Source organism: Lissotriton vulgaris, chromosome 8 (genome assembly GCF_964263255.1).
Source record: "Lissotriton vulgaris chromosome 8, aLisVul1.2, whole genome shotgun sequence".
NCBI classification, from domain to species: domain Eukaryota; kingdom Metazoa; phylum Chordata; class Amphibia; order Caudata; family Salamandridae; genus Lissotriton; species Lissotriton vulgaris.
This window is the reverse complement of record NC_141696.1, coordinates 1,132,353,174-1,132,377,419: the sequence shown is the minus strand read 5'-3', so window position 1 is coordinate 1,132,377,419 and position 24,246 is coordinate 1,132,353,174. Positions and strand designations below refer to the sequence as shown.

Genomic DNA, 24,246 nt, shown 5'->3' with positions numbered 1-24,246 from the left:
CATGAAAGAGCTTTCTCTGATTGGGTAATGTCCTGCTGTTTGCGACAAACCCATATTGGTCTGAGTGTATAAAATTGGAAAATACATTAAGAGCTTCGACACCAGTATTTTCCCAAGTATTTAAAAATCTGTGTTAAGCATGGAAAGTGGTTGGGAAGACTGCAATGTCCTTTTTTTCTTTTTCTCTGCTGCAACATGTTTGTATACATTGAGTGGGCCATGGTACAGCAGTAGTAGTCAAAGAAACATTTTGTATTTTCGAGTTGCACGAATGAGCTGTAGCAGAACGGTCCCCAACAGGGCTAACAGGTACATGCAATACCTTAAGACCCATTAGTATGGTAATGAAAATAAATGGGGTCTGAATGTGACAAAGGGTTAGGGACGGGGTCAGAAATGGTATAGCGATCTGGAAAGTAAAGTGAACGATATAAAACAATGTTAGTAGTCGCAAACCCCAAGTCACGACGATTTATATAAATGCTTCAATACAACAGTCAACCATGGTATAATAACAACAGTGGCTTATGGATAGCACAGCTAGAGATCAATGTAATAGTAAAGGATGGTCAATGAAATAAGAATGCATGTCTCCTCAAACAATGCACACAAAGTGAGAAAAGCCAAAAAAATAAGGCGAGAACTCCTTTGCAGACCAGGAAGGATCAGTGGATTACAGAGAGCCGTCCCTCCCTCGTCTGTAGCCCCATCAGGATCATAGGTTGCCAACATTTGTACAGCACCACTCATTTGCTCTACAGAAGAAAATCCAAAAGCTACCGATCGTAACGGGGGTGCACTGTGGATCGGCTCAGGAGATAATGCATATGGTGACATAAAAATAGAGTGAAGCGCAATCGACCTGTAGCATCCCAGAGTCGGATGGCAATAAGTGGTGGATCCGAAGCGACATCAAGGTATCGGGAGAATGAGAGATTAAGGACTGGGATTATCCTCCGGGAAGGACCAAAGAAACATGCCACAGCACTTGTCTTAGATGTTCAGTTTATCGTTAAGTTTGTACTTAGTGTGTTCCTGCAGTGTTTCTTTATGTAATTCTGTAAACCCCTCCCGGTCTGTGGGAATTGTGGCCTGATGCCAGTGGCGGAGGTTACATGCCTTACCAACGGCAAAGAGGTAGCTTGTCAAAGGTGAGCCTGAGAATCTGTTTAGGGAGTACTGCAATTTGAGATTTTCTAAGTATGGAAGGGGAGGTGAAACTAATCTTGTAAGGGTGGTTGTTTCATTCCAGTAGTTATGGGATGTGTATTCCCTCTTATGGAGCATAAGAATTTATTCTTTAGGCTGTCTTTGTGTACCCTTCGTTTAGAGAGCCGGTGGGATTGTTACTTTATTTCAATTAGAGTAGCTCATTTGTTTCTGGGTAAAAGGAGTGGAGTCCAACGTCTCATAAGAAGCTTAGTATATTTTTAGTTTGTCTGGGACGGGAGCAGTATTAAAAAGGGTAGAAAGTAATTTGCCATCACAAGTATGATTCTGTACCAAATGTTTCTCTTGTCAGAAACGTATCTAGTCTACTATGAGGTTTGTGCAATGGAAAGATAAATAAATATTTTCTTGTTGTAGGCTGTTCGTTTCTCAAGGCATGTAACATACCCTTTTGTTTTTCCAGCTACTAAAGTCTTTTTTCTTTTAAACAAACTTTTTTGCCTTTTACATTTCACTTGGCCCTGTCGCTGATAGTTGGACAGATAAATGCATAGTATTTTCAGAATCATTGAATCCCATTATATATAGTGTGTACCCATGTCCGTATGGTCCTTGGTTCCAGCTGACCCGCCTTTTTGCAGAATAAGGCTTCTTCTATGCACATTCTGTTTTTCCCCCATCCCCCCACCTTCCCCCAACAAGTTAACTAACACCTATCCTCCCCTCCTCCCTCCCCACACTGCTGTCTCCTACAATCGTAGCTACCAAATAGTCTTATTGTTTTAATGCTCCGTGCTCCGTGTAATGGAGTAAAGGACCTATGATAAACAGTGTTGGCCACACTATTGAAAGGTGCCACTCCTAATGAGAGGGAGTTTGGGGTTTACTGAGAACCATGGCCACAATCTACTTGGGAGCTCCACTGGCGGTCACATTTCAGGCATAAATCCCCATTCAGTTCTATGCCAATCTTGTGTACCTTGCACAAATAAAGATCTGTGCTCTTCATCGCTTATACTGTTGGTGCGTACATATTTAATTATACTCCTGTTGCATAGGCTGAATATTATGTAGCAAATAATTAGCCTCTCCATCTTCTTTGGAGCATCTGGATTTCTGTTTGCCCAGTCTCTTGAAGAATAGCAATGCCTGTTCCATTGTGTTTCAGGTATGAGTTAATTTTAGGTCTTTTAGTCTGGCTTTGTGACCATTCAGTTTGAGGCTTCTCTAACTGTTAGGTATTGATAGAAGACCTGCTGCTGTGGACATGGGGAAACAGATAATGTTAGAATATGATTTAGCCCTATGAATTTCTTGGACCTTTTAGGATTACGGATATTCCAGGGATTAATCGGGGCCACTCGACCCCCGGCTCCCAGCTGAATATCAATGGAAAGCCACAGTGGGGAGTGGTCCGAAATACCCCTGGCCAGGTGTCTAACCTCTCTCACCGAGACATTGTGCGCCGCCGGCATAAGGACATAATCAAGCCTAGCGAGGCTCCTGTGTGCACCCGAATGAAAAGTGTATTGTGCCTGTCCAGGGTGCATCAGCCTCCAACAATCAACCAGACACAGTGTCTCCAGGAAGTTACCCAGCCAAGATTGCGATCTCTCAAGATCCCTAGGGGGGCTGCGATCCTCTCTACCACAGACAACAGAGTTGAAGTCTCCACCCACAACCAAAATCCCTTCGGGGAACCCCAACACCACTTTCCCCAAGTCAGCAAATGTTGTAGTTTGTAAACCTGGCGGAACATACACGGAGAGTATGGAAATCGTCTTCCTCTCCCATCTGCCAGTAATAGTGGCATACCGTCCCCTATCATCTAGGATAGTATCATCTATTTCCAAGGGGAGGGAGTTCCTAACAAGGACACCAGCCCCCCTCGACCCAGTGGTGAATCCCGAGTGCGCGACTAGACGATAGCCTCGCCTATTCATTGTATGGCATGTGTTCCCTATCAAATGCGTTTCCTGTAACAACACTACATCAGGGGAAAGACGTTTCAAAAACTGTAGCACTATCCCCCGTTTTATCCTGTCTCCCAAGCCGTTGACATTCCAACTTAGTACCCTCAACCCCCTACCCCCCATCCCAGGAATGAAAGCGGATTCCCCCCAACAGCGAAAAGGACACAGAAGTCAAAATATGCAGTGATACATTGCCTCTTAAACAATACAAAATAAAGCAAAGTTCCCTCCGCCACCCCCAAGAAAACCCCGGAACACATCCCCCCACCCTGCACCCCAGCGTTAGTCCAAAAAACCACCCCAACTTGCAGTGTGCCTGTTGCCCTAACCTGAAACTAGTCTACAAAAAGAGAGAAAAACACCCCAGAAGGAGGAAGAGTCCCGTCTTCCCTGCCGCCTCTGGGTATATACCATTATTTTTACAAACACAAAAAGTCAACAAACCACTGCTGCAAAGTCCATGTACTACACGCGCCGGTCATCACTCACTCCTCCTGTTCCAATGGGTCACCATTGCTCTGTGCCGACTCGATGCGTCAGTAGAGTATCCAGCCAGTCACTAACGACCTCAGGCCGATCAAAAAAGAGCGCTCGTCCATTATATTCAATGCGTAGTCGGGCAGGTAAGAGCATAGTGTATTTCAAGCCCATAGTGTATTTCAAGCCCATGTCTCTCAATCTCCGTTTCACCCCCATAAATCCCATCCTCTGCTTCTGTACAGATTGAGTGAAGTCTGGGTAGAAGCTGACAGTCACATTCTCGAATTTCGTGGGGCCATTGGCCCTCGATGCCTGCAGGATGACGTCTCTATCCCTGAAATTGAAAATTCTGGCTATTATGGGCCGTGGTGGGGCACCTGGTTTGTGTTTCCCGCCCAGAACTCTGTGGGCACGCTCCACCGCAAAAAAGTTACTGAGGCCCTTAGGAGCAAGATGATTCAATATCAGGTCCTCCACAAGGAAATCCGTCGTCAATTCAGTGGACTTCTCCGGAACCCCGATGATACGTACATTGTTGCGCCTTGCTCGACTTTCGAAGTCCTCCAGCCGGCGGGCAAACAGATCATTCGAGGTTCGTAGATTACGAACCTCGGTTTGGAGATCGGACATGTCGGTCGTAAGACTGGCGGTCTTGATATCCAAAGACTTGACCCGTTCATTGGTCTTCGCCAGATCATTCCTGATCAAGTTGACATCAATAGCCACTGTGTCAAGCTTTAAGGCCAATGTCTCATATTGCTGGCCCATGGATGTCTTCATGCTCGCAATGGCGCCCATGACGTCTCGTAAAGTCAACTCCTCCGTCACTGGGGAGCCATCTCCAAGCTCGTCCGAGGTTTTACCAATACCACTGGGGGATCCTTTAGGGCGAGTGTAGCGATCCATGATATTGGATTGAATGGCACCCCCTCGGTGCGTGGTCTTGGTCGTCCGTTTCTCACTTTCAGGCTTGTTCGCCATGTTGAGCGACGCGCCCCGAAGGGGCCTTTGGGACCTGGTGTGAATGGCTCTTTGCGAATCAAGCTGAGAAGTCAGAAGACGAGGCGCATGATGCAAGCGTGCAATCCAATTAGACCATGGGCCAACAAAGTCAGAGGGCAGCTGGTTTCAGTAAACAAGAACCAGAAAACAAAACCGAAAGTACGTCAAGGGCATCAGTCGACTTCCACTGGCCGTTGTTCAATTGCCTCCAGGGTATCTCGGGGACTCGAGTCCCGGGCTGCTCCTCGGTGTAGGCCTTCAACTATTGGAGTAGAGTAAGTCCGGTTCCCGGCATCCAAATAGATTCCTGAAAAGAGCTTTTATGTCAGCAGGGTCATGTCCGTAATAACCCGTCGTCTGTATCAGGATTTGTGACATGGATATATGCGGGAGGCGGCGAGGGTCCCGGGAGCCCTTTGCTCACGCGACCATCTTGGATGATCGCTAAGCTCCTCCCCCGAAGTTTCCAGTCTTGGCTACTATTCTGCCGTTTAGGCCACTGTGTTGAAAGAGGGTTTCCCACTATGGAGCACCTTGAGCTTGCTGGAAATAGCAACATGGTTTGTAGTTTTGACTTTCAGAGAATAATTGTGTTCATTTTGCACTGTAAGCTGTGGAAGGAAATTATATGAACTTTGTGTACTTGTATGATATTGGGTCCAGGAGTCTTGCAGCTTGTATGTTGATTGTTGAGCAGTTTAGCTGTTACTAGCCGTGGGAGAGACTCAGCCTGGCAGAAAGATTGGTTACTGTATGCTCTCCCCACCACAAAAAAATACCCAAACTATTGGGAGCTACCTTTTTTCCAACTAGTCTTCCAGAAATTGCGTGATTGGTTCTTTGTGTGCCCGCTATATGAATGTTAATTAGGTCTTGTATCTTGTCCTTAACCCTGTATTAGGGGAGTTCATAGAGCTTTGCACCTGAATCTTCAAACCTGTTACTCCATAATCAGTCAAGGACACTTTTGTCTTTGGCATAGTCACTGTGTCTGCTAATTTGCAATGGTCTGCTCTTAATAAATTCACGCTTAATTCCATGTTGTCTATTTTGTATTCCATGGCCGTCCTTGCTTCTTGCATAGGATTTTGTCAAACTTGTTGTTAGTGTCTAATTGCTGTCAATCAAATGAGGCAAGCTTGTGTCTCCTACATTGGCATTCCAGAGGGTCTCCTTGTAATTCAAGTATGTGATTCTGTGAAACATACCAATGTTGTATACCTGTAGTTACAAGCAAGTAAACATTTTCCTTTCACAGCCCCCCCAGATTAACTACCTCCGCCTCTCCAGATTCATCCAAAAAGGGCAGTGTCCTGGGGCTCTACTCTTCTCGCTTTCCAAATAAATGTGATCAGCCAATTTTGCGCCACTGTGGACAATGCCTCAGGCCCTAGACACAATCATCAAATCGTTGCCACTAGTTACATCAGTCCCAAATGCTTAATTAAAATAAAACAAAATACTTCCATGACACATGCGACTGACTTCACATGAAGTCCACATGAAGTCCATTGCTAGGGATTGTGCTAGTGATAACTTGAAAGCAAGGCAACTACCCAATCCAAAAGTGATGAAAAGTTAAGGAAAGAGTAGGGCGCCTTATTTGATGTCCATCCTGGTCAAAATAATTTGGCCTTCAGGCTTTTTCCAATGGCTCCATGTTTTTGTATGTGGGGCAATCACCTAGCTGCACAATTACCACTACGCAGAGGTGATTGAATACCCTCACCCTTACTATGCCCCAGAAGTAAAGCACAATCCTTCCTTGGTGCCATACTTCAGGACCCCCTGCTGTTGGCAACGACTCTGCACTGGTCACCTCTGCCAAGCCTGATGGGGCACACTCCCTCCCTTGTTCTCCTGCCAGCAGAAACGTATCCTAACAAACACTGTGTCCTTCCTTGTTGTCACAATCTCCACTGGGACAACCGTCTTTATGATTATGTGAAAGATGTGTCTGCGACTGCATATAAATAACAGATGCGTATTCACAAAATTGTATATACATCAACTTCAGCAGAAAGTTCATCGTTCCCAAGTGTTGACTTTGCAAGGATAAAATAGGTTTTGTGATTGGAATAACATGCAATAAGATGTTGCTAATTCTTTTAACACCCACAAAGCAGGAACATTGTGGGTGATAAAACACATTGGTAGTGGTTTGCCACACTCGTTTCACTTTTAAATTTATACCTACTTCATGCAGGCAGGCATATGTGGGCAATGAATGGGAAAGGTTTCTAAAACTACCCTAATGGTACACTCTGCTGACAATCCTCAGTTATAAGAATAACAAGCATACACCATAGAAGCTAATTAGGTCATTGTTTCCTCTGGTACACCCATCACTTTTGAGACTCAGATAGATTATTATAACTATGCAAATCTTAGGTGTATGCTTGTGTCAGCCTGTATTCACTCCATTGACCCCATAGTATTTAAGGGACTTGGAATTAAGTGGTGAGTACACAATATATGTGGCATGTTACTATTTTAGAAATTCAAAGCAGGACAGTTAACTCATTTTCAAGGAAACTTTAGATAGTATTTGCTAGATTAACTAATTAATCCCTGTTTATATTTTCAGGGTCTGTTTTGCAGATGGAAGATGACTTGGTAATCTCGTTCCAGTTACTGCTATGTGTTTTTGCCTATTACATAAAAATACTTCCATCTTCTCTGCTGAAAGAAACCTACAGTAAGTATTCTGGTTTGCATTTAGTCAAAATGTGTAAGGGAATTAGTTTAGAAGTTTCCTCAACTGACCTGTTTTGCACTTTCAGATGTTAAACTGTTAAACCTTTCTCTCTTATTCATTCCTTTCTGGAATCCTTGAACCTGGTTGGGAAGTATGCTGTAATCTAGCCACTGCAGAGATTGCATATCGTCCAGTGGCTAACAATAAGCATTCCCATACCAGTATATTTGTTCTGGAATAATCACCTTCTGCAGACATTGACTGCAGCATTAGAGAGGTTGCCTATTATGATGTTGGACTTTGCCTCTTGAAAAACTATTCAACCACTATAATGGAGATGTACCACACAAATTGTATTTGATTATTCTAGTTTTCTATTTCTTAACCAACCAGTGCCTTCTAAGGAGATCTTGCTGATCTCCCTTAACACTTAGGGAAATGGAATGTGTTGTGTCCTCTGTTTATACATAGGAGGCCTCTAATGGTCCTTGCCAGCTTCTTTACAAGTATTAAGTTATCTATTCGGTGTATTTAATAAAGTTGGTGACTCAGTGTGTTCAGTTAACAGTTCAATGCTGAAGAATAAAGATATGCCGATCGGCGCACGTTTTGTGCCATGTTCTTTTATGTGTTCCCTGGCTGGTGAGAATAAAGATATGCCGATCGGCGCACGTTTTGTGCCATGTTCTTTTATGTGTTCCCTGGCTGGTGAGGACGCTGCAATTGACGATGAGGTATGGGATATGTGACCCCAAGAATACAAGACTGTGCTACCTGAAAATTTGTCGTGGTCCGCTAAACTGCTTGTGCATGCCACATGCGTCCCAAGAAGCGGTCTACAGTTGGCATATGTAGAGTCAAACGCAACTCCAGCTTTTTAGAAACACTTGAAGAAGCTGAAGGCCCTACAAAGGAGCGATATCGGTAAGCCTGCCAAAAAAATCTTCTGGTAAGGCCAAAAGAAGAGATACTGAGCTGCAGTATAACACAGAGCAGCATCGATACAAAGCAGAAACTCTAAGGGCAGTGCCATCCAGGTACGAAGACGAGCTTACGGTAGCGACAACCTGGCATAAGACAGTGCTAAAGGCAGCGACAACCAGGTGCAGGAAAGCTTTAAAGGCGAAGACGACCAAGCGTATAGAAACGCTTAAGGCAGCAACAACCAGGTACAGAAAGTACAACTGTACTTACCGAAGTGAATGGAAAATGCGCCACCCAACCGCCAATCAAGATGTGGCCTGGGCTGGTGGGCTCAAAATAGTACATGGCATCCACAATAAACCCAAGCATTGGAACAGGGTTGTGCTTATGAAGCTGTTAGTCTCTACAGAAGTGACCACAAAGACAGCTGGTGTCGCTGCTGCGTTTGCCCTGTGGATTTTCTTTTCTACATGAATGTAAATGTCCCACCATCAGACAGATATGCAAAGGATACGGGAAAGGAAACCATTCATAACAGTTTGCAAAGCGAGAGAGAAGCCAAGTGCGTCACGTTGATATGAGAAAATGGACGCCAGAAAGATATAGCTGCTCTGTAGCTACTGCCACAAGGCCAAACGGCAACATGGAGTAAGGCAAGTGGAAACAAAACTACGTAGATGGTCATCAAATTCGTCTTTCAAAGGCTCATCAACGTCATAATCGAGTAACAATAGGAAGATGAATGTGTGATGATGTGTCCGTCGCAGAGCGATGTGCGCATGTAGGATTGACAGCTTGCAAAGAAAAACACCTCAAAAGAAATGCCACACAAAGCCACAAAGTTCAATTGGACATTGTTCTAAAATCATGCTCAGGGGGCGTGACCAAGATGGCGACGGGATAGGATGTGTTTCCCTGTCCCTCCGGCGCCGCCTGATTTAAGCTTTGTGTATCTCTCCTATCGATGCCCATTCGCGCTGGACATTAAGCGCAGCAACCCCTGCTGACCTTCTTGCACCAGTGGTGTGCATATCTTGGCGCTTTGAGGCGACTACCTGCGCCTGTCTGGGCCGCCCTGACCCGGCCTTTCTGCGGCCTAGTGGGAGGTTGCGGCTGCCTTGGATCGCTGCCCTGAAGTACCCTCTGCTGCTTGGTGGGGTGCCTGGCGGCTTCCTGGGAGTGGCGCGGGGCCGACTGACCGAGGGCCCGATTGCCGGAGCTGTCCGGATCGGGCCGATCCAGGGCCGCTCTGTGGCCGCCATTTTATTATGTCGGAGGTGTTTGGAGCCGGGATTAAGCAAGGCCCAGCGGTGTCTGGTGCAGGTTCTCCCTTTGGCGCAGTGGTAGCAGGCGGAACCCCGGGGGCGGCTGATTGCTCCCACGCTGCTGCTGTGGGGGTCCGCGGTGCCCGGAGCACCGGAGTGCGGCGGAGAGGCGCCAGAGGCCCGGGACCTTGGAGCTGAGGTGAGGAGGGGCAGCGGGCCTCTAGCTGCGAGACTCGGTTCTCGTTTCGGTGGGCGGCGCCCCCATCCCCGGCTGGAGGTGACTGGGGAGCACTGATAGCTGCGTGGGGGAAGACCTTGCTGTTTGCGGTGGCTCCCGTGTTCTCCCGTGCCTGGCGGGGTGCTCCATAGAAGGGCCCAGCTCACCTCCCTGTTACAGCTTGCAGGGGTCTGGCCTTGCCTGCAAGGGCTGCGTGGAGTGCCTTCTCTTGACAGTTGCGCTGAGCTGCGGCACGGTCTGTGGACGCCCCCCCGTATGGCCCTACCTTGGACTCTGCGGTGGTGTTGGGGCCTTTTGATCTACGTGGCTGAGGGCGCTGGGCCTGCTATCTGCCCAAGAGTCAGCAGGAGGGGGTTGCCTGCCCCTGAGCTACGCTTTGGCCTTGGTGGACTGAGGTGGCTGCTGCTGTTGTGTGCTGGCCAAGGCGGAGCCCCACCACCTACTATTTTTTCGTGGTGGGGGGAGGCAGGCGGTGTAGGACTCGCCTACCCCCCGGGGGGGGGGGTCTGCTCGGTCCGTGTGTCGGCGGACCGTGTGAGGTGGAAGTGTTGTGGTGGCGGCGTGTACGGGGGTGATCCCTGTCAGTGTGGGGGCAGGTGGTCTCCTCTTTAATCTTTGCTCCCCTATGTGGCCTGGACTCTGGCTCTCCCTTGTTGGCTGTGTTGATAAAGAGCTACTGCGGACCTGTGGGTTGCCGTCTGGAGTATGGGTTCTGGCCCCGCTGTGACTGTATCTTAGCTGTGTGCCCCATAGAGGCTGACGCTATTCACCGGTCGGTCAGTGGCGGGCCGGCTGGTCCTCCGCAGGGGGGATTTCCTGGGTGTCCTCGTTGTCTCTCCTGGCAGCTCCGCCTTGGTGGCGCGCGTCTGCGTTTGGGCCCCTAGCTAAGGAGCCATGTCTTCCTCCAGGAATAGAAAGGATAAGCCCCTGAAGGATCTTCTACAGAAGGCGACAGGCCACGCCGTCTCTCAACCGGAATCTAAACCGCCGCAGCTCGAGGACAGTGATGCACCGGCGACTAAGGCTTTCATGCTTGAGCTGTTCTCGGCTATTACGGAGGACATCCTGGAGCTTCGCTCCCAGCTCTATTCTGATCTGCGAGAAGTCCGGCGCGATGTGGACGCCATCAGAGAGCATGTGGCGAACCTGGATGAACACGACTTAGGGCAAGAGTATGCTCTCCATCAGCTTCAGCAGGATGTGATCCACCTCATGGAGCGAAATTTAGACCTCCAGGCCCACGCCGAGGACCTAGAAAATCGGTCCATGCGTAACAACATCAGAATCCGGGCGGTTCCTTGGAAAGGCGAAGGGGATAATCTTCGGGGGTTCGTCAGCGATCTTTTTCATCAGATCCTGTGTGAGGAAGGGTAGCAGGACATGCCCAGTTGGATCGTGTGTATCGTGTAGGCCTGCCACGTCAGCCTAAGGCTCCCCCCCCCGGACTTACTTGTGTGTGTCCATGACTTCCAACTTAAGGAGCGAATCCTTTGCAGGGCCAGGGATCTGTGCAGTTCCGTGGTTATCAGCCTGCACTTTTTCAGGATTTGGCGGCTTCCACATTGACCAAACATAGGGACTTTAATTCCATCACTAACCATCTTAAGGAGCAAGGCATCCCCTACTCATGGGGCCATCCGTTTTGACTCATTTTTAAGCATCAGGGCAAGCTCCTGCAGATCTGTTCTTTGAACGTCGCTTACAATGTTCTGGGACTGGAGTGGCCTTCTCCTCTGCCTGGGAATAGCAGATCTTCTGCAAGCCGATGTAGGCGCTCCTGGGTCTGGCAACGTGTTGGGAGATCGTCCCCTCCGTCGAAGCCGGACACGTCCACGGCGCACAAAACCTATGCATACTTAGACCACTTCCGGCCACATCCTCTCTCCTTCCCCACTTACATGCAGCTGATATTACTCCTCGGTCCTTGTCGGATCATGCCCTTATCTCGGTCCTGCTTACCTCCCATGGCAAGCGCCCAACGCCGTCTGGCTGGCGTCTACGCGACTCCCTGCTACACTCGAAGTCAGTCGTTACTCGAATCCGGGACACTATAGTTCACTACCTTGAGGACAATGATAGGGAAGACACATCTCTTGCGGCGGTATGGGAAGCCCTGAAATTAGTGGTAAGGGGTGAGTTCATTGCGCTTGCAGCATCCTTTGCCCAGTTGCTCAAAGAAAACCGCACAGAGCTGGAGAGGGAGGTGGGTGCCTTAGAACCGGCGCACGAGCGGACGGGAGCCCCAAGAGTGTGGAAGGAATTGGAGACGAAACAGCGCATGCTGAAACACTTGGACTTGAATAGAGCCGAGCACACCCTGCTGCGCTTGCGTCATAAGTTTTACCTTAGCGGGGATAAGGGGGTAGGATGTTGGTCCATAGGCTAAAAGCACGAGCGCAGCTGTCAGCTATCCAATCCATCCGGGACTCGCAGGCAGTGGAGCACATCACAGACGCCCTTATTGTTGATACCTTCCGTCCGTTCTACCAGCGCCTCTACACAGGGGGGGACACTAGCCCTCAGGGTACGGAGGCGCATCTCAACTCTTGTGGTCTTACCCTTATGCGTCCGTCTTCGGCTGACGCACTGGATACTGCTATTCGCATAGAAGAGGTCATATCAGCGATTGCACGTTTGAAAGTGGCCAAGTCTCCGGGCCCGGACGGCTTCTCCGCTTTGTTTTATAAGACCTTCTGCGTGGAACTGGCTCCTCTTTTAACGCGACTTTTTAATTCCTTTCTTGAGACTGGGGAGGTGACTCCCTCAATGACAGAAGCAGCAATCACGGTCATTCTTAAGCCCGGGAAGGACCCTAAAGAATGTGGGTCCTCCCGTCCAATTTCCCTCCTAAACATCGATGCGAAACTCTTTGCGCGCATTCTGGCAGCGCAACTTAGCCCCCTGATGGATGGCCTTATTGATCCGGACCAGTCCGGATTCATTCCGACACGGCAGGGAGGGGATAACACCAAACGGCTCCTCCACCTTATGGACTTAATTCATCGGTCTCTTGTTCAGGCTTTCTTGCTCTCAATCGATGCGGAGAAGGCCTTTGACCTAGTCGATTGGGAGTACCTATTTGCGGTTTTGCAGGCTTTTGGCGAAAACTTTGTCCAATGGGTCCAGTGTCTCTATGCAGCCCCTAAGGCAGCAGTGCGAGTAAATAGGAGTAAATCAGCCCTCTTTCCCATTTCCAGGGGAACGCAGCAGGTGTGTCCCCTTTCCCTGCTGCTCTATGCGCTCTACATGTAGGCTTTTGCCAACGCATACGGTCGAATCTAGATATTGTGGGCATGCAATTCGGTGCTGACACACACAAAATTAGTATATATGCGGATGACGTCATCCTGTTGCTCACGCAGCCCGACTCCACGTTACTGTCCCTGGCAGGAGAGCTCCTTGAGTTTGGTAAGATTGCAGGGTAAACTTTTCGAAATCACTGATCCTTAACCCCTTCGCTGCTCATGACGAGCTCAGCTCGTCATGCAGTACACTGGTCGTGTGCTCATGACGAGCTGAGCTCGTCATGAATAATGGGGAAAATCAGTTTTCAGCACAGGAGGGGAATTGCCTTAGCAGTCATGTGGTTAATATCTTTATTCCTGACAAGGAGGTCCAGGATTTACAGCAGTATTTTGCCTTCCAGTGGGTGCACACTGACATTACTTACCTGGGAGTCCGGTCGGCCTCCTCTATTGCTAAAACGATTACATTCAACTATAAATTATTGCTGGAGCAAACTCCAAAGGCATTGTCTGATTGGTCCCGCCTCAACTTGGCATGGTATGGTCGATTGGCAGCTGTGAAAATGACTGTGCTGCCGCGCATCCTTTACTTGTTTCAGATGCTTCCAGTGTGCCCTCCACCAGGCACCCTGAGGAAGTTGCAGGGACTCATTAACAAATTTCTGTGGGGCAATAAAAATCAGCGACTCGCATTATCGCTTGTCACTTCACTGAAAGCTGAGGGGGGGGATGGGCTTCCTGCTAGTGGGGACGTACTATCAGGCGTCCTGTCTCCGCTACATTATAGAATGGAACAGGCCCTGGTCCAGCAAACATTGGAACTTTATGGACCAGACGGTTGCTGGTTGTAATATCTGGCGCCAACTTTGTTTGCCGCGCAAGCACAGGGCGTGGCGCCTTTACTCTTCTCCGGTGACCTCACCGACTCTTACTGTGTGGGATCACTTAGCGCGGCACAAAGGCTGGACTATGTTTCCCTCCCCCATGACACCTATTGTGGACAACCCCGAATTCCCTCCAGGAATCGCGTCTCCGATCTTTCACCGTTGGTGGGAGGAGGGCTATAAAAGGGTAGGTTCCCTATTTGATCTAGATGGCTTGATCCCTTTCCCTCAACTGCGTACGGAGTATTACGACTTGCCAAAGTCAGACGCTTTTCATCATGCACAGCTGACACACTGGGTGACCCACCCCTCCAATTTCGCATTGATGTCTCGCCCTTTGACCTCCTTTGAAAAGTGGCTGGTCTGCAAAAAAGATGATCGTAAGCTCATATCTGAATTGTGTGCGATGATCATGACTCACCCCAAGAAGCAGTGTACGAGGGCGCAGGTCCGGTGGGAGACTGAACTAGTGCGACCTTTGACGCACAAAGAATGGGAACACATTTTTTACCGGGCACAACACACTGCCTTCAATACTGTGGCCGCGGAATCTGCCTATCAGGTGGCCACTAATTGGTATTAGATCCCTGATCCGTTTAAATCCTGGGATAGCACTAAGTCAGGCCTCTGCTGGCGGGGTGTGGTCTTCCTGGCACCTTGGTTCACTTACTGTGGCAGTGCCGGAAATTAGTGCGATACTGGTCAGCGGTCCTTGACGACCTGGATGCTGCATTTCAGATTACATTCCCACAGGCACCTGAGCACACGTTACTGGGGCTCCCCCATCCTAAATCCTTCCCTCTGCGCTCACTGCAGGGTAGGCAGTTATCCCTAGCATTGCTTGCAGCGCGACAGGTTCTCCTTGCCCATTGGGGTTCTTCAGCTACCCCTGACCCGCGGGACTGAATTCAGAGGCTTTGGCAGCTTTTTGCACTGGAGCACCTCTCGCTCGGCAGCGATGGGAGGGGGTCGGAATATGCAAAGTTGTGGGCCCCATTCTTGCAACTCCTTACCAAGGAAATGAGGGAAGTCACGTGCCCAAAATACCTGCAAATCCTACAGCTTATCCCTCTGAACTGCCAGGGGCCACACCAATCTAGCCTGATGTCATCGGCCTGTGATCAGGTGTTATGGGGTGGTAGGCTGTTTAGAATCTGATGCAGAGAGGGGTGGAGGTGGGGGGTTTGGGGGTGGAAGGGTGGAATGTTTGTCTGTTCAAGTTTTTTATTTTATGAAAGTGGTATTTTAGCCAGCTGGCTTGTCTTTGCACTGTGATCTTCATGTCTTCGCAGGGTCGCCCTCCGGGGTGTAAACCTGTACGATGTGTACTGATCTTAACGTACCGCTCTGCCGGCAACTGGATGTAGGCAGCTATGCTGTGTATACGGAGCCGTTACCACGCAATAAAACACGCTTAATTCTAAAATCATGCTCAAGGTGTATGATTGTCCTACAGCTTTTATTATAGACGGAGGTGCATCGATAAACATCATGCCAGCAGAAAAGTACCAAGAACTATCTTCAATGCCATGTCTTGCACTGTCGAGAACCAAGGTGTACACCCGGGCAGCTTCTACGCCAATGTGAAGTCAAGAGGAGCTTTTCTGAAAACCATGCAGCACAAGAAAACTGCAGTGAAAGCACCAATTCATGTCTTCCATGGTACGGCGTTGACTACATGCTTATTAAGTTTTGATACTGCTGCTGATATGGGATTCATCTTTGTTAACTACAACTTGAATGTCCACTGTGAAATAGTGAGTCAATTCCCGACATTGTTTTTTTTTTTGGTCAAAAGTATTTTTTATTGATCATTTAGCAGAAGAGAAAGAAAAATCAGAAGAAACATGCGACAATCCCGCATTGCAGCCCACGCAGGGTTTAGCCAAACATGTGCCCAGGGGCGACCAAACAGAGTCAAGCTGAGCTGTAGAGCTCAAGTTTGTGTAATCGGCCGGACACCCAGAGCGATGCCATTCTGCCAACACAAGGGCTAGTAGCCATTAGTTCTCCAGGGTGGAGGGCGCTGAAAAGTCACAGTTGCGTTGGAGTCCAGCAGCGCGAAACCTCAGTTAACCCCCTGGTAGATTGGCACGATTGGCACGTGATAGTGCTAGGAGACCCTGCTGAGGGTCTAGGGCCCTGTGGCCGTAATGTGCTAGAGCACTAGGCGGGATGCCATAATCAACAAAGAAAACACAGTGAATCACCCTCCCCCCCCCCCCCCCCCCCGCCCTCTCTCTCTCCCTCCTTCCTCCCTCCTCAGTGGTGGTAGCATATAGCGCAGACTATGAACCAGATGAGTAGCGACAGGGATTCAGACCTGGAACAGGTGTAGCCTGCGGGTGCTAGGCGGGCAGACCGCGGACGGCAGGCCCATGGAGAGGAATGTCACTAATGGGCCCCAACGAAATTCAAAGTTTTTAAAGTCGTCTAAAAAAAATATCAGCCATCCTTTCCATACTAAGCAGCCTCCACAACCTCGAGTGCCAGAGAGAGATGGTCGGAGCTTCCCTCTTCTTCCAGGCTGCTGCCAAAGTAATTTTAGCTGCACCAATGCAGAGCCACAAAATCCTCTTATCTGCCCTGGTTTGGTGTTCTAGGTCTGGATCACGGAGACCCAACAGGGTGGTAGCCATCGAGGTAAGGACAGGATAACCCAGAATCTCTTTTATTTGGGCCAGGATCTTCTCCCAGAATTGGCGGATAACGGGGCAGTCCCACCTGATGTGTTGGAAGTCCCCCAGGAACCCACATCCCCTCCAACACCTATCAGAAGTACCCGGAAAGATCAGCTTCAATTTGGCGGGGTGTAGGTACCAATCCATCATGGTTTTCATATGTGCCTCCCTAAGCTCCACCGAGTGATTAAATTTAGCAATATCGGCCCATAGGTGAGACCACTCAGCGTCGGAGATGTCGTGTTGGAGGATCCCTCCCCACATATGCATATACCTGGGCCTAGGGGAAGTGGTAGTGGTGAGAAGGTGCCCATAGATGAAAGTAATCCGACATTGTTTTATGGACTTGGGAAGCTTAAGAAATTAAGGTACAGCTTCACATAATGAAGACATTCGCCCTCTTGCACAGTGACACCGTCAAATTGCTTTTCACTTGCAGCAAGCCCAGAAAGAACTAGAGACACTGTTAAAGCATAACATTCATTGAGCGCTTTTCTTGTCCAAAGTCTTGGGTTTCACCAATTGTGGAGGTGCCAAAGAAGGACTGTAGAGGTTCAGTGTGCATTTCTGTTGATATGCAACAGGTCAACAAAGCAATCGAAAGAGGAAGACATTCAGTACCACACATTGCAGACATGATCACGCAGCTGACTGGCTTCAGACTATTCTCCCACTTTGATTTTGAACAAAAGCTACCATCAATTTGAACTAGAAGCAAACAGTAGATACATTACCACTTCATCAACTCATTCTGGTTTGTTCAGATATAAAAGACTCAGTTTTGTTGTGTTGTCAGATGTGGGAATTTTTCAAGATATCATTTGTCAAATAATTCAGCTATCACACATGCTTTTTACTTACAGTGGAGATATTTTGGTGTTTGGGGCTAGTCAAAAGGAACATTTTTGAGCCCTCACACAAGTATGCTGTCTGCTTGCTGATGCACGTCTCGCGCTAAATGCAGAGAAGTGAGAGCTTCACAAAAACAGACTTAAGTTCTTTGGTCATATTTTCTCTGAAAAGTGAATGATTCCTGACCCCGAAAATGTACAAGCATTGTTGTCTTTTTGCCCTCCAGAAGATGTGACCATGTTACAGGGATATGGAATTAATTAAAATATCTACTTGTCCATGGGGCAGGTTGCTTCATAAATCTACTTGTCCTGTAACAAAATCCACTTGTCCCTTTAGTGCCATGTAGTGTGGCCACAAGTTATGGTAGCAATCTCATTATATACAAGGTCTGTTATAGCTTGTGTGATTATGCCATGGCTCATACCATCGTAGTGTCTGAATACTTGCAATCCCCTTATGTTGCCACGTTTCCGCAATTCTACATACAGGTCCTGAAGGTAGTGGAAAGCAATAGTTCTAGGATTAGAATGCTCTTTTGAGTCTGTGCAACCCTACTAACATGCATGTTTTAAGGGTTTTCAGCAACTCTTCTCGAATCTTTTCCCATACTGAGAATTGTTGGAAATTTACTCCTGACATTGGAAGACACAAGGCTTCTTCCAGAGTTGGAAAAGAAGTGGTTAGAGGGAAAGTGAACTTGCAAACACTCATATTTTCGCATGAGCAAATCTACACATGCACATTTGCTCATACTAAAATGCATTTCACAAATATTTTCTAGGACTACGATTTCTTGTCCTACTACTGTAAATACCTGGGAATTCATGAAAGCAGTATAGCGGCACTTAATGCAAGGAGATATATCATGGGTGTAATTTTGAGAGTTACTTTAAATTGGCCCCCAGTTTGGTCTGGCGTTGACTATGACCGTTTGCGCTAATTAAAATTCTACCTCTCTTTGTATACGCTGGCTTAACTGTGAGTGACAGCATTCTACTCTTTCACAAGGAGCATATCGGCACACAAAGTAGTTTTGTTCATTGCCAGTAACTACTGTGGCGGTGCATGCTTTTAGTGACCAAAAACAATTTTTGCTTTTGCCAATGTTTGTTATAATGGTCAGGGCCCGGCAGCTCCCACAGCAATAAGGTTTTACAAAAACCATGCCAAAAACACTCACACATTGACAAAAGAAAAAAGCTGACCACCCATTTCAGACCTTCTGACTGTCAATGCTTGTTTATTTTTGTTTCCCATACTGGAACTGGTTAAACTAGTTACACTGATTTTCCATTCTGAATATTTTTTGTAAATACTAGTATGCCGGTACAAATGTTACTTAATGATGCTGCAAAGAAATGATATCTTAAATTTAAAACTGTTCAGTGAATTTTTTTTTTCCTGCTTTCATTTTTTATGAACATTTTATTTTGAAAGCAAAGAATCATCAATCTTGTTTTCAATCTTCTGCAAATATTTGCATCAAATCAGAGAGCATTCTGGGAGCCTCACACATAGCCTCATATGGCTAAACTTGGAAAACGTGTGTACACATTTTTGTACTGGAACCACTGTCCATAGTGCAGTCAGAGCTTACAACCTTAACTTAGAGCGCTCACCCTAACAATAAAGGATTTCAATTGATGAACCATCAATACAAATTTGAACAGCATTAACATATGGACAAAAATATTACCTTAAATGCATACAGTGCCCTTCCCTAATCCATAACGTGGTACTGCAAACTTACAGCCAAAGGGTTTGTGCCACAAGGGGTTAGGCTAACTTGCCCCAAGGACAAAATACACATGAAAACTTGTTGCCCTTGACCCCAAATATGTCCTGGGCGTCAGGCTAGAGGAATTCCACATCCCTGATGTTGCGATCCTTCTTAGACATGGCTGGTTACTGCTCCAGGTACATTCGTGATTTTGCCACTTTGAATGCCCCTCTAAGAGGACTGACAATGCGAGCTGTTCCGTTAGAATAGTCCTACGATTGTGATCGGAGTTTCAACAAAATAAAACGCGCAATTGAGAGCGCAAATGAAATGGCTTACTTAGATCCAAAATTGCGTACTGTGATTGTGGTAGATGCAAGCCCGGTGGGGTTGGGCGCAATCTTTCAATCCTTGCTCAACGCCATGATCAGCCCAATGCTCAGAGACACATTATGACCGATGCAAGCCGTAGTCTATCTCAGACTGAATTAGCTTATTATCACCCTGAGAAAGAAAGGTTAGCTATGGAATGTGTTTGTGAACTCTCATCTATTTCTGTATGAGAAGCATTTCACCCTTGTCACACAGATCATCAAGCGTTGCTCACCATTTCTCGAAATTCGACGTCCAAGGTACCGCCTCGCAACGAGAGGTGGAGGTTGCATTTGTAGGAGTATGATTACACTGTTGTGCATAAACCGGGGAGGTATCAAAACCCAGCAGACTATTTTTCACAAATACGCATAATACGACTATCAAAGCAGCTGAGGCCTACATCAATTTTTTGTAAAGTCAAGTGCACCTACAGCTCTTTCTATTGAACAGATGCTAATAGCTACTAATATTGACTATGACATGCTCGAGCTCATGGGTGTCATTTCAACGAAGTCATGGAGGAAACAGACGCAACCTCTTACTGATAAGGTTGAGTACTAGAAATTTAAAAATGTTCTAGAAGAACTTTGTCACCCATGATGGTGTCCTACTCCGAAGGGAGAGAATAGTTATCCCTGAAAGCGTGAGGCATTAGGCAACCAGTTATTGAACTGCCACACAAAGAATATTGTGCCATAGCCGCCACAAAAAGAGCCCTAAGGGATAAAGTGTGGTTACCGTGTCTTGTTGAACAAGTTGAAAGAGGGCTGAAAGCTTGTCATCTGTGAAACTGTCTGTCTTCCACTCAGCACCCTCTAAATATGTCTCATCTCCCTAAGCAGGCTTGGTAGAGGATTGCGTTTGGCTTCTTCGGTCGGACCCCTAAATAATGGACATCATCTTATGGTAGTTGTCAGTGAGTACCCACGTTTTCTTCTAGTTGAAGATTTGTCCTCAGCCACACATGACAAAGTTATCGAGAGGCTGAATGACATTTTTTCAGCATGGTGTGTTCCTTCCATTCTCAAATCTGACAACGGTACACCTTTCAAAAGCAGAGAGTTCAAAAACTTCCTTAACCAGTTGAACATAAAACATCACAAAAGTGCAACTGTCTGCCTTCAGGCAAATGGCATTGTTGAATGATTTAGGAGTATTTTGACAAGGGTGGTGCAGCATGCTGTGCTGGAAGACCTCAACCTCAAATCAGCTTTACGCTCAACCCTCCGTGCCTAGCATTCTACTCATTCCATTAGTGGAGAAATTCTTGCCACCTTGCTGTCTGGGAACGCTTTTGGAACGAAGATTCCACAATGGACAACAAGCCGGTTAATAGACCCTGATGAGATCCATGTCACTGACACCTCTCAAAAATGCAAAATGAAGGCTTACGACTAGTAGCGCCAAAGTGCTTGCGACACGGTCTTTGAGAACGGAGACTGGGTCCTTGTCAAGCAAAAGCAGACATGCAAGATTGATCCTCCGTTTGATGCTGAACCGCTAAGAGTTATGGTGAGCAAAGGACATATGGTAACTGCCCAAAGACTTGGGAATCAGTAACCATAGACTCTTCACACTTTATGCATTTGCCTCGCTGTTCATCAGCTCCAGACCTCCTGAATCCAGCAAGCCCACCTGAATGACCAAGTCAAGCAACCAACTCTCCTCCTGAGATGCCTGATAAAGGCACTTCTCCTCAGCCTCATAAAACAAGATCTGAACAACTGGTGTGAGCACCTCCACGACTCATTGAGGGTCTATAATGTGTATATGTATATAATTCTGTTCAGACTTTTTATTTAACAAAGGGGGAGATGTTGTGTCCTGTGTGTATGCGTATGAGGCCTATACTGGTCATCGGCAGACCTCCTTACAAGTATTTCGTAATATTTTGGGTGTGGTTGAGTGTGTTTAATAAAGTTGGTGACAGTTAATGGTTGCATGCTGAAAAATAAAGACGTGCCAACCAGACCTCTGTGTGTGTCATGTTCTGTGCTTCAGGGCAGGGAAGGACGCCACAGAATGCAGGTGGCGATAAATTAATTACACAGCCACACATGCAACATAAAATAAAAATGTGAAAACGCTGATAGAAAAGGTCTTAAAGAATTGATAGGTATTATCATAATAACCCAGTTCCTAGTCATGAGATTATTTGGGGGTAGTTATAAAACTGAAACAAAAATATATTCAGATTCTCATTTTCCCCATTACCCCACAATTGACTGTCAAAGGAATCACGTTCTTAGTATTTCCAGTGTATAACTGTTAATCTCTGAGCTGGCACTAGCACAGGTGATCTATATTGATTTCCCATCCTTCTTTTTTTATTGAACTGCGCATCTACTTAGTCTGTAAGTCCATCATTTGGTGCACCCCTTTCTCCCAGCACAGAACTTTCTCTGGGCTGCTTCCAACTTCCTGTGTTTAGGGTGACCATTCATCCTCTGCTTCTTACCTTGGTCAGAAAAGTTTGACGGCATGCTCCTCAAGACCACTACTTTGTTATTTGGTACAGTGGTAAATCTGAATATATATCCTATATAAAAATATTATATAGGCTGCAGGGTAAAAAATCACCAGCACTCGACTACCGCCTTTGTCAAAGGCGGTAGCCAAAATAATGGTGCTGCCCCGTTTCCTGTATAAATTACAGAATTTCCAGTTTCCCAACCCTAATTCTTGGTTTACCCGGATGGCCGCCCTGATTCGGTCCTTCCTTTGGTGGAATCAAGCTCCAAGTATTCTATTGGACAAGTGCCATAGATCGGTCTACGATGGAGGAGTAGGAGCTGCAGACATTAGGCTCTATTACTGGACTTCTCAACTCCTAGTCATTAATGACTGGGGGATGGAGTTACCCAGTCTACTCACTAGAACTAGGTATTTTGGGCCTCAACAAGGTTTTGGTCTGTTATACGGTGGCCCAATTCTGTTGAGCTTACGAATATGGTTCTTTTGGCCTGGCGGGCACCCAGTAGGTTCACAGGTGGGATAAAAAGCTGATGCAACAAACAACCCCTGGAATGACTGCTGGTTGTGCCAGACTTCCCAGCTGGAGGGCTTTAAGAAATGGGACAGAATAGGGATCACCACTCTAGGGGACACTTTAAGTGGTTCCCACGTGAAATTTTTCCAAGTCCTACAGCTCCAATTCCGTCTGTTGCATACGCAGTTTCACAAATAATTGCTGCTCCAACATGCCTTTGCTAGCTACCAACCACAATTCTTGCATCTCCCATACTTCCGTCCAATGGAGGCCTAGAAATTGATGGGTTGCCTTGGACGGGGTGGAGTCTCCCAATTATATCATTCATTGGTTTGGAATGCCCTTGAAGCTTTCAGGTACCTTAGCCTTAAGTGGGAACGATGACTGGGTAACCTCTTTGATACTGAATGGAAAGAAGCCTGTATGGCCCCAGCAAAATTGTGATCTTCTCTCTGCTATGGCTGGGTCAGCTAAATTATTTGCATATGACGTACCTCACAGCACAACTTCTTTCACGCCTGTCGACGAACTCCAATAGCCCACCGGGGGCAATAAAATAAACAGGTACAAACCACAGCAGCTTTGAAGAATAAGGTGCGTTTATTTCCAGATTAACCACCGCAGCATGACACGTTTCGACCGGATCATATATATATTTATTCATATATATATATATATATATATATATATATATATATATATATATATATTCACTGAAAAAACCATAGGTTTCACACCAGTTATAGTTAGCTGGAAATTTTACTGACATAAAACCATTGAAATTCCCACGTTATAGTTAGTTGGACTCACTATAACTTGCGCGCCTGCAATGCACTGCTGATGACGTCACATATTACATCACTCATCACACCTATGGTTTTTCAGTGAATTTAATAGGTTTTTTAAATGCTAATTCCTTACTATAACTGGTGTAAAACCTATGGTTTTTTCAGTGAATTTCATAGGTTTTTTAAATGCTAGTTCCTAACTATATATAGGGCCTCAAACCTATGTTTTTTTCAGTGAATTTCAAAGGTTTTTTAATAGCAAATTTCTATAGCTATGAAATATAATATTTTTTATAATTAATCCTATATTAATCCTATATTGTATATTTATGTAATACTATTTTTTTTATGTATATTGTTATGCCCTGGAGCGCTCCCGGTGAGCGCACCCGTAAGCGCAGTATTCCGGCGCGCTCCAGTGCGCGTACCGGTGAGCGTCCCATTTGCGCTATTTCCGCGAACGAAAACATCATTGTGACGTATCGCGTAACCGCGTGATACGCACGGCGTAAGCGCACACGGAAGCACTCGAGCGCATACGATCGCGCTACGTAAGCGCCCCGGGGCGCGTAGCGTAAGCGCGTCGGGTCATGTGACCTGAAAATAACACTTTTAATTGGTTCAAGACAGTTTTGGTTTCCAAATGATGAAAGCCCGGGTCATGTGACCTGAAAATAACACTTTTCATTGGTTCAGGACAGTTTTGTTTTCCAAATAATGAAAGCCCCCACCTTTTTTCCTCATTCTCACTTTGTACTTTGAGTGAGGAAGACCTGTTTGCAGACCTATTTGTACCTATTTTGTACCGAGAAATGGCTACAGTAGCAGCAGCAGCAGGAGCATCTCAACCACCACCACCACCACAAGGACCACCACAACACCACAGTGGTAGAGAAGAAGAAGAAGAAGAGGCACCACAGTGGTAGAGAAGAAGAAGAAGAAGAAGAGGAGGAGGAGGA

At 46.7% G+C, this 24,246-nt stretch overlaps 1 protein-coding gene across 1 annotated transcript in view; it reads left to right on the top strand.

Annotated features, from left to right (window-relative positions):
- Positions 1–24,246, top strand: part of RB1 (RB transcriptional corepressor 1) — a 1,321,361-nt gene that overhangs the window by 191,104 nt on the left and 1,106,011 nt on the right. The window contains exon 7 of the mRNA XM_086934987.1: positions 7,213–7,323. Coding sequence (XP_086791113.1) covers positions 7,213–7,323 — 111 coding nt within the window. The remainder of the gene's footprint in view (positions 1–7,212; positions 7,324–24,246) is intronic.